The 15117-nt window shown below is 36.0% G+C and overlaps 1 protein-coding gene across 12 annotated transcripts in view; it reads right to left on the bottom strand.

Moving 5' to 3' along the window:
• Positions 1–15117, bottom strand: part of LOC112640269 (phospholipid-transporting ATPase ABCA3-like) — a 136267-nt gene that overhangs the window by 115221 nt on the left and 5929 nt on the right. For 10 of the 12 annotated variants that reach the window (XM_025416264.3, XM_049111310.1, XM_025416267.3 and 7 more), the window contains exons 2-5: positions 12672–12740; positions 12050–12314; positions 9068–9195; positions 6977–7124 (exon numbers count right to left, since the gene is read on the bottom strand). In XM_025416264.3, coding sequence (XP_025272049.3) covers positions 6977–7124; positions 9068–9195; positions 12050–12314; positions 12672–12731 — 601 coding nt within the window. In that variant the 5' untranslated portion in view covers positions 12732–12740. Of the gene's footprint in view, positions 1–6976; positions 7125–9067; positions 9196–12049; positions 12315–12671; positions 12741–13459; positions 13578–15117 lie in introns of all 12 variants that reach the window. The other 2 variants (XM_025416256.3, XM_035718063.2) reach the window with 2 other exon arrangements.

The raw sequence follows: 15117 nt of genomic DNA on the forward strand, positions 1-15117 counted from the left end.
CTAATTTTGTATAGAGATGAGTTGGTGATCAAGATTCACTTTTTCCAACTAAATACCATGTTATTCCATCACAATTTGTTCAAATAGATTTCCTTTCCCCAGTGAATCATATTGGAGCCTTCATGGAAAAATCAAATGACTGTATGTACATGAGTCCTTTCCAGACACTCCATTCTTTTTATTGATGTATTTGTTCATCCTTACACCTAATAGAGCAATGTCTTAATTATGTAGATTTATAAGAAGTCTTGAATGTTCTTTAACATTGGCATTCCTTTCCAAGATTTTTTTTTACTAATCTAGACCCTTTGTATTTCCATATAAATTTTATAATGAGCTTGCCATTTTTTTTAAAAGACTGCTAGGATTCTATCACTATATTGCTAACATAGATCAAACTAGGGAGAAGCTGCCTTCTAACAATTTTGAATCATCCAACCAATGAGATGTAGGTGTTTCATCATTTGTTAAGGTCTTTTAAATTTTTCTCTCAGAAACGTTTTGTTGTTTTTGGTGTAGATTTATAATTTGTTTTTGTATACTGTCTTTCTATCTTGGGTATTTGCTAAATTTACATATTATATGTAGTACTTTTTTGTGGACATCTTCAGAATCACCTGCTTAACATGATTCTGTCAACTTCATATAATTTCACTCTTTCCAAAATCTGTACCTTTTATTTCATTTCTTTTTTGGGATATGTTAGGACTTCTAGTAATATGCTGAAAAGAATTGATGACAGCAAACATCTTTACTTCATTCTTATTAGGGGAAATGTTCAATATTTCACCAGGAAGATACAAATTTCTAACACATGTACTTTATCAGATTCAGAAACTTCACTTTTATTGCTACTTTGGCTTGGAGAGTTTTTTAAATATACTTTTTATTTTGTAAAAAAATGTAGTCTTACAGAAAAGTTGCAAAAATAATACAGAGTCCTATATACCATGCATTCTCAACAGCTATAGCTTCAAGCAGGCCATAGCACATAAAACAGATCTGTAGTATGTCTGTGGCAATAAACTTTAATGAAGGCAATGTACTTAGGGAAAAAATGTCTAAAATGATTCCCTAGAAGGGCAATAATGAAAAAAAGATTGAGAAATATTGTTAATATCCTGCACCCAGCTTCCCAAATATTACATCTTATATTACCATGGTACATTTGTGAAAACTAAGAAATTGAATTGGTACAATTTCTAATTTATAGAAACTTTGTTTGGATTTCACCAGTTTTTCCCTAGTGCCATTTTTTCTTTCTATTCCCATCCAGGATTCTACATTGCATTTAGTTGTCATGTCTCCATAGTCTCCTCTGACCTATGAAACTTTCTCATCCTTTCTTGATTTTCATGACCTTGAGAGTTTTTGAGAATCTTAGGCATGTACTTTGGAGGATGTCCTACAGCTTAGGTTTGTACAATGTTTTTCCACTAATAGACTAGAGTTAAAAGTTTTGGAGAAGGATACCACAGAGCTAAAATGCCCTCTTTATCACATTATACCACAGTATATCATTTTGATGTCATTACATGAAAATACTCATAAAATTGTTTTAAATTCCTTGTCTGCTAATTTCAGTATCTGGCTTATCTGTCCATTTATTTATATTGACTTTTTTTCTTTTAATTTTAGGTAACATTTTCCTATTCCTTTGCATATCCTATAATTTTGGATCTTGTGCCAGAAATTGTTATGAAAGGAACAGTGGACACTTAACTGTATAATGTTTGTTCTATTTTCTTAAAGATGCTAGCTCTTTCCTTTGTCATAGAGCCAAAGGGAGGAGCTGATCATTTAAATTCCAAGAGTTTAGTTGAGTCGAATTTGGGCCTCAACTTTAAATTCAGTTCACTTCTGTTTTCAAATGGTACCTTTTACCTTTCTGCCCAATTCTCCTTTCTACTGTGCCATGGATGATGGACATGTGTACTTTGTTAGGGTCTCATGTAGGACAAGCTTGGGCTATAGTTTCACTAACAGAGCTCTGGTTTACTTTGGGATTCCGTTTCATCTGGTTTCCACAATACAAATGCTGTCAAATTGTACAAATTCTGCTTCCTAGTTTACCTCCACTGCTGGCAGCTGAATAAACATCCCAAAGTTAGGGGGCAGCTGAAACACCCACTCTGCCAGCCCACACCACTGGGAAATGCACAGCTGCTTTTTCCTGATCTCTACAAAGTATATCTATGTTCAGCTCAATTCATGCCCAGGTTAGGTACTTGCTTCCAGGTACAGAAGCCACAGAAGCTCTTTATGTAAAAAGGGCCCGTTCCTCTCTGGAATTCAGTTCATCAAAGCTTCCTTGCATTCAAAACTCTAAAATGCCTTCATGATATATAATTTGCATTTTATTGTTTTTCATTCTCAATGTTTTATAAAAGTACTAGTTTACAATGACTTGAAAATTAAAAAAACAAAGCAAAACAAACAAACAAACAAACAAACACCCAGGACCTTCACCAGAGGAGCACTACCTTAAAGAACATTTATTTTCATTGGGACAAGGTCAACTTCCAAGCACAGGCTCCCCATACAGCTATCCATGGAAGCCTATAGTCTGCCCCAATATTCCTTCAGAGAGAAGTATTGATAAGACTTTAATTCAAGATGATTTATTTATTTCTCAAAGTCCCTTACTGACTGTAGAAGAGCATGAATGTTTTTAGTGAGGACACAGAGATTCATGTATACATAAATTAAATGTATTTTTAATTGTTCTTGGTAACACACCAAGTTCAGTGTTGATTTCATACATACTGCATTTAATTTACAACTGCAATATTTATGGGTTATTTAGCCCTTAGCACACTTTACACAATCTCTGTGCGAGCCCCAGGTACTTTACCTGTGGAATTGATGTAATCAAACCTGTCTCACAGTACTTTGGAATAAGAGTTAAAGACTCAAAAATTTTAGCTGTTGCTATGCCAGAGTGAGGAAGAACATGCAGTAAAAATATCTATTATATAAATAAAAATTGCTTTCCTGTTTAGAACTACTGTATAAATTAAGAAATTAAGGTTATATTAAGGAAAAGAGTTTATAGAGACAAGCAAGTAATTCAACAAAAATAGGGATTAGAGCCTTTAATCAACTAGTCTATTAACATTTTTTTAATAAATTAATTTTTTATTGGTGTTCAGTTTACCAACATACAGAATAACACCCAGTGCTCATCCCGTCAAGTGTCCCCCTCAATGCCCGTCACCTACTCACCCCCACCCCCCGCCCTCCTCCCCTTCCACCACCCCTTGTTCGTTTCCCAGAGTTAGGAAACTGAGGGGGTGTTCTGTCTCCCTTTCTGATATTTCCCACACATTTCTTCTCCCTTCCCTTATATTCCCTTTCACTATTATTTATATTCCCCAAATGAATGAGAACATACACTGTCCTTCTCCGATTGACTTACTTCACTCAGCATAATACCCTCCAGTTCCATCCACGTTGAAGCAAATGGTGGGTATTTGTCGTTTCTAATGGCTGAGTAATATTCCATTGTATACATAAACCACATCTTCTTTATCCATTCATCTTTTGATGGACACCGAGGCTCCTTCCACAGTTTGGCTATTGTGGACATTGCTGCTAGAAACACCGGGGTGCAGGTGTCCCGGCATTTCATTGCATCTGAATCTTTGGGGTAAATCCCCAACAGTGCAATTGCTGGGTCATACGGGCAGGTCTATTTTTAACTGTTTGAGGAACCTCCACACAGTTTTCCAGAGTGGTTGCACCAGTTCACATTCCCACCAACAGTGTAAGAGGATTCCCCTTTCTCCATATCCTCTCCAACATTTGTTGTTTCCTGCCTTGTTAATTTTCCCCATTCTCACTGGTGTGAGGTGGTATCTCATTGTGGTTTTGATTTGTATTTCCCTGATGGCAAGTGATGCGGAGCATTTTCTCATGTGCGTGTTGGCCATGTCTATGTCTTCCTCTGTGAGATTTCTGTTCATGTCTTTTGCCCATTTCATGATTGGATTGTTTGTTTCTTTGGTGTTGAGTTTAAGAAGTTCTTTATAGATCTTGGAAACTAGCCCTTTATCTGATAGGTCATTTGCAAATATCTTCTCCCATTCTGTAGGTTGTCTTTTAGTTTTGTTGACTGTATCCTTTGCTGTGCAAAAGCTTCTTATCTTGATGAAGTCCCAATAGTTCATTTTTGCTTTTGTTTCTTTTGCCTTCGTGGATGTATCTTGCAGGAAGTTACTGTGGCCAATTTCAAAAAGGGTGTTGCCTGTGTTCTCCTCTAGGATTTTGATGGAATCTTGTCTCACATTTAGATCTTTCATCCATTTTGAGTTTATCTTTGTGTATGGTGCAAGGAGCGGTCTAGTTTCATTCTTCTGCATGTGGATGTCCAATTTTCCAGCACCATTTATTGAATAGACTGTCTTTCTTCCAGTGGATAGTCTTTCCTCCTTTATTGAATATTAGTTGACCATAAAGTTCAGGGTCCACTTCTGGGTTCTCTACTCTGTTCCATTGATCTATGTGTCTGTTTTGTGCCAGTACCACACTGTCTTGATGACCACAGTTTGTAGTACAACCTGAAATCTGGCATTGTGATGCTCCCAGATATGGTTTTCTTTTTTAAAATTCCCCTGGCTATTTGGGGTCTTTTCTAATTCCACACAAATCTTAAAATAATTTGTTTTAACTCTCTGAAGAAAGTCCATGGTATTTTGATAGGGATTGCATTAAACGTGTATATTGCCCTGGGTAACATTGACATTTTCACAATATTAATTCTGCCAATCCATGAGCATGGAATATTTTTCCATCTCTTTGTGTCTTCCTCAATTTCTTTCAGAAGTGTTCTATAGTTTTTAGGGTATAGATCCTTTACCTCTTTGGTTAGGTTTATTCCTAGGTATCTTATGCCCACAGCAAATATCATTCTCAATGGGGAAGCACTGGGAGCCTTTCCCCTAAGATCAGGAACAAGACAGGGATGTCCACTCTCTCCACTGCTATTCAACATAGTACTGGAAGTCCTAGCCTCAGCAATCAGACCACAAAAAGACATTAAAGGCATTCAAATTGGCAAAGAAGAAGTCAAACTCTCCCTCTTCATCGATGACATGATACTCTACATAGAAAACCCAAAAGCCTCCACCCCAAGATTGCTAGAACTCATACAGCAATTTGGTAGCGTGGCAGGATACAAAATCAATGCCCAGAAATCAATGGCATTTCTATACACTAACAATGAGACTGAAGAAAGAGAAATTAAGGAGTCAATCCCATTTACAATTGCACCCAAAAGCATAAGATACCTAGGAATAAACCTAATCTATTAACATTTTTAATTTTCATTTCATGCTATATAAATATTTAAGTGTGCTTATATACACACACATGGATTATCAGCTTCAAGTACAGAGAGCTGAATTAATCAACTCCTCAATTCATGACCCAATAAATGGTTCATGACCCTTAATCTACTTTATTTATTTTCTTATATTCCTATTTTCCTTGCCCCTCTTTCCTACCCATTGGCAACATTTCTAATATGTTTGATGAGTACTTTTGTGTTTCTATATTTTCTTCTAAATTTCCCACTGGTTTTTCATTTGCATATACTTTATGTTAATGAAATTATATAATAAACTACTAGCTTAGTTCCCTGCAAGATGCTGCTACATCTAGTCCAGTTTTCTTAATCCACTGCTCTGATGCTGCCTCCTACTCCTTGCCACCACAACCAGCATTGCCAGGAGCTTTCTTATGGATCCACAAAAAAAGTTTAGGATTTCTACCCAAGAACATATTGTTAATTTGGCTACTACTAGGTCTGAATGTCCATGTTCCCCAAAATCCACATGTTGAAATCCTAACCCCTAAAAGGTGATGGGGGGGTGGGGCCTGTGAGTGGTGCTAAAATCGTGCAGCTCTCATAAATGGAATTAGGACCTTACAAAACAGGCTCCAGAGACCTCTCTAGCAAACCAAACTATGTTTGAAAGCACAGGCTAGGAACCAGGAAGAGGGCCCTTACCAGAGAATAACCATGCTGGTGCCTTGATCTTGGACTTCACAGTCTCCAGAAGTAAGAAATAAATTTCTGTTGCTTATAAGCTACCCAGTGTGTGGTATGTATTTTGTTATAGCCACCCAAACAAACTAATAAAGCTGCCACTGACAGACTGCCCCCCACCCAGAATGTCTATATCAGCTTATTCAGCCTCCCTCCTGCAGTGCATTTATATATCCCTGGCAGCTCTTAGCATTATCCAACTTTCTAAGTTTTTCACCAGTCTAACCCTTATAAAGTAATAATCCAGGCAAATTTCATAATGTATTATATACATGGGAAAAGACTTAAGATTCCTTTTTAAATTCTATACAAAACAATTTCAATACCTAACAGAGTAAATGTCATAGCTCTGTCAAATTAAATTTTGTACTTTTGTTATTCTTTTAGCATATTTAACTTGTAGGTTATTTCAAATTTCTATGATTTATGATAAATTGGTTATAGCTTGTTTTTCTTATTGAGTGATTTTCTCAAGGTAAATGGGAATTATTGTTAATGAAAGCAAAGCTTCCTTTCAAAGATGTTTTAATGATAGTCTGCATAATAAATTTTAAATTGCTATAGCTATATTAAAAACTATTCATCAACCCAAAAGAATAGTATACAGTTATAATGGATCAGACTCTGTCAGTATCTGGAAATATATATGTTAGTCATTAAAATAAAAATTTCACAAGTGAACCTACATGAAAATATAAGGTATACACTGACCAGGAAAAGATAAAAATACACTGTTCCAATGTATAGAAATTTTACACAAGTTTTGGAACACTGAAAATTTTAAATAAAGAAATCACCAGCAGCACAGCAAGTTAAAAATTAACTTTAATTTTCATCACCAGGTTGAAGAAATACAGGTATAAATATGTGATGGCTCTTACCATAAGACTGGGATATTAAAATAAGAATGACTAAAGATCTGCTCACCAGGTGGCCCCCCATTTGAATTACGTTCACTTCTGGGTCCCAAAGAAGGAAAAGTTGGAAAGAGAACACCTGTTTCCCAGCCTCCAGTTCGGAAGAAACTCACATACTTGTTCCTCTGAAAACCACTAAAACGCAGAGAATATTTTACCTATAAAGAGCAAAAAGAAATCTGTAAATGAAAAAAATAATTAAGCAAGAATGAGAAACAAAAGGAAGCTAAAGAAAAATTGCACGTGTGATTCTGAGGCAGACTGTCAAGCACTAAGTAGATTCTGAACACCAGCCAATGGAGCAGACTTGTTGTGTGGCTACTGTGGGTCTGCGGTAAGCAAACACAGTGGCAACTTGCACACCACTGCCAATATTTTCCCCCCAAAATAGATAGCTGGCATGCATACTGAAATGAAATATACCAAAAGGTATTGCTAATTTCTCTTTCCATTATGTCAGTCAAGTATTCCAAGAGGAAAATTTCTTGCTCTCCTAAAAGTGATTGTAACATAAGAAAGAATCCCACATGAGGAAAGAGGAGAAATGTGATAAAGTATAAATATGAAATACTGCATAATTTCATTATTAAATAAAAAGATAATACTAATTCTAGAGAACTAAGTAAACTTCAAGGTAAATCATGCTGGGCCTAAGTAGCTTTACAAGACAGCAAATGGTCTAGCAGCTAACTAGGGGCAGGGGTCAGACCAGAGAAATCGGTAATATCAAGAGGGGCAGGCAGAGGTCATAAACTAGGTAAATATTAATATGCTTAGTTATCAAGACAAAAGCTTTAGTCACTTATTGCATGTTCAAGGATTAAGAAGCATCACCTGTTCCTCAAGGAGCTCAAATTCTAGTTGAGACAACATATATATTTACATCATAGAAAATTCAGTGATAGTAATATGTACAGGGCATTTATGGGAGTATGAAGGATCAAAGGGGTGGGTGTGGTTAGGAGAGCCACTGTACAGTGAGTCACAGTAACAGTATTAAAGGTAAGAGTGAGCCAAGTAGCAAGGCAGTAGGGAGGTTGTACAAGGCATAATAGGTGAAGTTTGAAACTACCAAAAACATGTTGACCAGGCTCTATATATACACTGATGAGCCTACATCAGCATCACTTACACTGAATCAGTAACTTGAGGGAATTTTATATATGTGAAAGGAGGGAGGGAATGATGGGACTGAATGGAAAGATACCTACAACTCTACTTATGACACAGTGGTTTTCCTTACTTCTTCATTCCATTGACAACCATCTGTATCTTAAATGTAGAATTATCGCTTCATGCAATCATCTGTACCATATTCTGGTTATTTCCCTCAACACCAAGGACGCCAAGTTCAAAGCACAGTGCTCGTCTCACTTTCTTGGAAGTTGTTATTAGAATCTTCCTCAGAGTCCGCCTATATCCTAATTCTGATTCTGCTTGACTAACCTTAGCACTGTTTTCTAGATTTAGATTTTGGAGAAAAATGATGAGATTCAGCCAAAAGAAAGAGGAACCTTTTCATGTTGTGTTACATGCTTTAATACCTCAGGTCTTTTGACCTGTGAAATGTGCATTTACTTCACTATCACGCACAGAGCCGGAGGCAGCTGCCTTATCAGATACAGTGGTAAAGGTCAACGTCTCCTATGCTTCTGATCTATAAGAACTAAACCTAGTATGTGGTGAATTTAATTCTTTCCCCATCAACATAAAGCTCTGGCTATATAGATGCACAGACACAGAGATTAGCTAGATTTGGATTTAAATCTCTGCTCTACAGGCAGCCTGGGTAGCTCAGCGGTTTAGTGCCGCCTTCAGCCCAGGGTGTGATCCTGAAGACCTGGGATCGAATCCCACGTCAGGCTCCCTACATGGAGCCTGCTTCTCCCTCTGCCTGTGTCTCTGCCTCTCTCTCTCTCTGCGTCTCTCATGAATAAATAAAATCTTAAGAAAAAAAATCTCTGCTCTACTATGTACAAGCAGCATGGTTTTGGGTAAGCTGCAGTCTCCTGACTTAATGAATGAAATAATTATGCCTCTACTTGATTAAGCCTCAGAAACTGGAAGTACACTTACGAGGTTCTACATAAAACCTTCTTACCTTAAATGGCAGGGGATCATTACTATTTTGGAACTTGTGGTCAAAAATAATACCAACCAACACTTTTTTAGAGTTATTCTCTTGCTTAACATACTCTTCAAATTTTCTTTCTGAAGAAAAGCCTTGAACTGTAGAGAGAAAAAATCGAATGTGAGTTGCCCACATAAAGGCAAAGTATCTGACTGCCTTTTCTATCTATAGGATGGGGAAATGATTTACATGGGTGAAAGTCTATCAAAATATAAATTATAAAACATTGTTGCTCAAACATTGGCATAACAAAAATGGATATTAGGAGTACATAAAATGTTTAAGAGTTTTAAAACTTTTATCACAAGTTTAAAATATAATTATTATAATAACTGCATACTGAAATAAACTAAGGAAGAGGGATATTTCCAATGTGTTTTTAAAGTTCCACCTTGGAAGGAAATAACAAAATTGATCCATGCAATCTATTCAAAGTCCTAGAAGATGGGAATCTTTAATATATGAATAAAAAATCCTCAGAAGTTGAAGAATGAAACTTCACAAGTTTAATATTTGAGGTGATTATGTGTCATAATCATTATTTTTTCTATAGTTGGGAAATCCCAACTATGCTGCACTTTTCTCAGGGTGGGCACAGCTGGGATATTACAGCAGGGACAAAGCTGTAAGTAGGATTTCAGGGACTGGAATCAGATTTGCACCTACACAAAATGAGCAGAAGCAAGAGGAAACAAAGTCCTTAAGAGAATTCAAATGATTAAAGCTGGAAAAACAAAGTCTACATTAAACATAACAAAACAAAACAACATAGGAACACAGCTGGAAATAGAACCTAATATTGAAAGTACGCTGTGAACGAAGTGAAGTGTGTACAAGCAGGTAGTCAGGCACACTTTGGGGCGGGTAACCCCGACTTCCGCATCTGAGCATAACCACTGTCATCCGTGCCACCCATGCATCCTTTATGTCTCAGGAAACCTCCCAATCTCTTTCCCTTAACCACTAAATGTTGTGGGAAATCTCCATGACGCTTTGTAATTGCCACGCTGTAGTGGTAAGCTTCAAGGAAGGTATTTACTACTCAAGCAGGAGTATGAGAGATAAAGGGAGGAGAGATTTGTGAGGACTTTATGAGGCTAAAACATGTGTTTGCCTAGATTTCTCAGAAAATGGAACTGCAGGGAAGTTTATTATTTATTTATTTTCATTTATTATCTGGGGTGACTTTATTTTTCCCCAGCTTTATTGAAGTTCATGACATATAAAAATTGTGTGTATTTAAGGTGCAAAACATGATGGTTTGATGTATGTGTACACTATAAAATGACTGCCACAATCAAGCTAATTAATGTATCCATGACCACACAGTTACCACTTATTTTACCTTTAAAATTATCTGCCCAGAGTTATTGAGGTATCACTCACAAATTAAAAGTATACATATGTAGGTTGTATAACATGATTTTAAGGTACACAACATGTTTTAATATATGCATATATTATGAAATGATTACCAAAATCAGGTTAATTAACACATCTATCACCTTACATAGTTACCATCTTTTTTATTTGAGAACACTACAAGATCTAGTCTCTGAATACATTTAATATACAGTATTGTTAACTATAGTCACCATGTACATTAGATTGCCAGGACTTATTTGTCTTTATAACTGAAAGTTCATACAACTTGACCAATAACTCCCCATTTTCCCCACCCATCCCCAGCTCCAGAAACCATGAAACTATGATTCTTTTTTTTCTGAAACCATGATTCTACTCTCTGCTTCTGTGAGCTCAACATTTTTAGATAACACATATAAGTGAGATTATACAGCATCTTTCTGTGTCCAGCTTATTTCACTTAGCATGATGTCCTCCAAACATACATATTGTTACAAATGACAGGATTTCCTTCTTTTTTATGACTGAATAATCACATTTTCTCTATGTGTCCATCTGTTGATGGACACTTTGGTTGCTACTATATGTTGGTTAATTGTAAATAATGCTACAATGAATAACTACAAAGCTGCAAACCTTGAAAAAGGGAGAAGCACAGGGTAAGTGCTATATTCACCCTGATATTTTGCCTGAAAGTGTTTGCAGAAAGCTGCAGACTTACTGAGCTGAAGAAAAAAGGTGAGAGTTTGGGCTGTCAAAATGGCTAGAACTTGAAAAGTTCCAGAGAGAAGAAAACAGCAGAGAAGTGGAAAATTGACTTGTAAGTCAACCCCTAGTCACCAGCCAACCCCTTAACTGATGATGCCTAGGTTCAAGCCATGAAACCAAGAAAATAACAGCAGGTGGCAGGCTACACTGCTAAGCAGGGATTTCAGTAGGTGGACAATATTGATGAACCAAAGAATAGAGTTCAAGCCCCACAAAGGTAGTGGAGCCTTCATAAATACTCCAGCTTTGCAGCTGACACACTAGAAGAGCCACACCCTAGGACAAGGGGTAAGCTGCAGTTGTAAAGACAAAACTAAAATACAGTCCTCACGAAGAAGCTCAAAACCAGACTTTGATGGAATCAAGTCACTCTGTCAGTATTCTAACAACTATCCAGAAGAAAACTTAAGCCTCTTTGGATACACATAAGCTCATGCTTATGCTGTGTGCCTCTATGTTCCTCTGGCACACCATCATATAGCACTGGGGTTATACTTACCCAGGTTTAAGAAGCACAATGAGAAACGAGGAACACAGTATCATAGAATTGGATAATAACCTAAAATAATATAAATTGATCATATAATTTTTAAATATTGCTACTTGTTTTAGTCTCTAGGAGAAAACACTTTATATGAATTTAACTCTCAAGTTTAACAAAATCTATAATAGTATACCTAGGAGGTTACTATCTGGTAATAAGGATATATCCTACAATCTTTAGTTGGCAGATAAATGCCCAATTAAAAGGTTATACATATGTCTTCACTGAAACTCAATTTAATAATACATTTTTTTAAAAAAACTTCTATTTCTAACCTGAGAAATTATACTGTAAATCCCTTTTCACAAGTTCAACGATACCCTTCACCACAACACTTTTGGAAGGCACAAAAGCCAGTTCCCATGCACCAGGAAAAATCATGGGCACTTCAAGGAATGCAGGCAACTCATCAACAGGCTGAAGAGAGTAATTGAAAGGCCCATAGTTCCTTATAATCAAAAGCTTGCGTGTTAACAAAAGTGTACCAGCAAATATTAATGTTAGGACGAATTCCATAAATAATGCCATCAATCGTCGTCTCTAGGAGATGGAAACAAAAAGATTATGTTAATTGTCCTATGAGTCCATTAACTCTGCAAACGCTTAATTGTTTTATATTAACAACACTTCTTAAGAGAAGATATATAGATAACAAAAAAGAACAGCTTCACTCTATAATAGCAGTAATTTCCTGGACCATCTTTTCATTCCTTTCTACATGTCATTCTGCTATTATTTCACTCTGTAAGGACTCTTCATATTTGGAAGAGATAACCCCAGCCATAGAATTGAGAAGAATATAACAATATAAATTGAAATGCAGGGATCAGGCTGTAAGACATTTTCCACTGTGGTCTCTTAGCTATTGCAAAAAATCTTATAGATAGCTCAACTTACTTTTAAAATAAAATTCTTCCACAGAAGAGCCATAAATTTGTAAAACCATGAGAAATCCATTCTTCAGCTCTATGGAGGGAGTAAAGATTTTACAAAAATAAATTAAGTTTATAACAAAATGTAAATTTTAGACAAGTAATTTACTTAAATTTAAATTGTTTCATTTTCTAATCAAGCGTAAGGGATGACAAAAAGAAACAATAAGCATTTGAAATATTTGAGATTTTTATCCCTATATCCTTACTTGGTATTCCTGAGTTTCTAGTATATATAAAACTTCAAGCACAAAACAAATATCAGTAAGTTATTGATGCAAGTTTCCAGGTAAATCTGACCTTTTCCAATTATTATCAAAAACACTAATTTAAAAAATAATACAAAAAAATAATTACCATCAGCAAAAAGACAAAATGGTATGGAAAATGACATCACAGCTATAAACCCAAAATGCCACTCAACAATTAGCAAGATTGAAAGTACCTCCATTAATAACATTGCTAGTGGGAACAGATTCATTCTTATATTTCACAAATACATGCTGAACTTTTATTAAGTGACATATTAAGTGTAGGTGTATAATAGGAAACATAACAAATAAAACCCTTCCTTCATGGTATGGGCCGCATTGTAGGCTATTAATAATCCAGAATCTGAAGTGGACTATCTATCAATTCCCAGCTCTACTACTGTCTGTGTGATCTTGAAAACTTGACTTAAATTCTTGCAGCTACCAGGGAGAGAGCTAAAATTCAGGGCCAGAAAGGGGAGACATTATTTTTAAACCTCACCTTATAAATAATGATGACTATGGAGGAGATTGGCCTTCCCAGGAATTGCAGCTCAATTTCAAATTTCAATCTTTGATACCAGATGAAGGTATCCCATATTGCAAATGCCTACAGGTGACTGATATAAGAAAATAAATCCTCTCAGGAAAAAAATAACATCCTGGGGAGACAGCTATTCCTATTTTCTGCATATAATTATCTGGCAGTCCTTACACTTAGGGTGCAATTATCAGGAGCAAAATTTAAAATAACTACCCTTACCATTTCAAGGCAAAAAGCAAAAGAAGCTTTAGAAATTCCACAGAAGGGCATAAGATTAGGATTTCAAAGGATGGAGGAAGAAGGGCATCTAGACCTAAGCATAAAAGCTAAACTATAAAATACAAAAAAATAGATAGGAGACTATCTTTGTGGCCTTGTAGCACACAGAAATTTCCTAAAGTGAATGAAAAAATTACAAACTATAAAAAGGGGCTTCATCAAAATATAAAATTACTGTTCATCAAAAAATACCATCATGAGGGTAGCCCAGGTGGCTCAGCGGTTAAGTGCCGCCTTCAGCCCAGGGCATGATCCTGGAGACTGGGGACTGAGTCCCACGTCGGGTTCCCTGCATGGAGCCTGCTTCTCCCTCTGCCTGTGTCTCTGCCTCTCGCTCTCTCTCTCTCTCTCATGAATGGATAAATAAAAAAAAAAAATGAGATGATGTATGTGTTAACTAAATTTATTGTTTTAGTTGTGTTAGCTAAATTTATTGTGTGTAAATTATCACACTGTACATCTTAAACTTATTCAATGTTTTAAGTCAATTATATATATTAAATCTGGAGAGGGGAAGAAGTACATATTGACAAAAAGCACAGAAAACTGATTTTAAAATGGACCAAAGTCCTTAACATACAGCTTCCCATAGAAGGCATAAAGATGCCACACAAGCATATGAAAAATATGCTCCATATCATATATTATTCAGTAAATGTAAATTTAAGAAACGAGGTACCACTACACATCTATCAGAATGGCCAAAATCCATTAACACTAATGACACCAAATGTGGCCAGTATATAGAGCAACAGAAACTCTCATTCATCGCTGGTGGGAATGCAAAACATGTAGCCACTTTGGAATGGAAGAGAGTTGCAGTTTTCTACAAAACTAAACATACTCTTACCATACAGTCCAGCAATTACAGTCCTTGGTATTTATATAAAGGAGTTGAAAACTTATGTCCATACAAAAACCTGCACAGGGATGCTTACAGCAGCTTTACTTAGAATTTCCAAAACTTATAAGCAACCAGGATATCTTTTAGTAGATAAATGGATAATTATACTATAATATATCCAGAAAACAGAATATTATTCAGTGCTAAAAAGAAATGAGGTATAAAGCTATGGAAAGACATGGAAAAACCTTACATGCATAATGCTAAGTGAAAGAGGCCAATCTGGAAAGGCTACGTACTATATGATTCCAACTATATGACACTCAAGAAAAAGTAACATCATACATATATAGTATAAAAAGATCAGTGGTTCCCAGGGCTTGGGGGTAGAGGGAAAAGGAATGAATATATGGAGCCTGGAGGATTTTTAGGGCAGTGACTACTCTGTATAGACACTATAATGATGGATACATGTAATTATATATTTGTCCAA

Source organism: Canis lupus, chromosome 6, assembly GCF_003254725.2.
Source record: "Canis lupus dingo isolate Sandy chromosome 6, ASM325472v2, whole genome shotgun sequence".
NCBI lineage: Eukaryota > Metazoa > Chordata > Mammalia > Carnivora > Canidae > Canis > Canis lupus.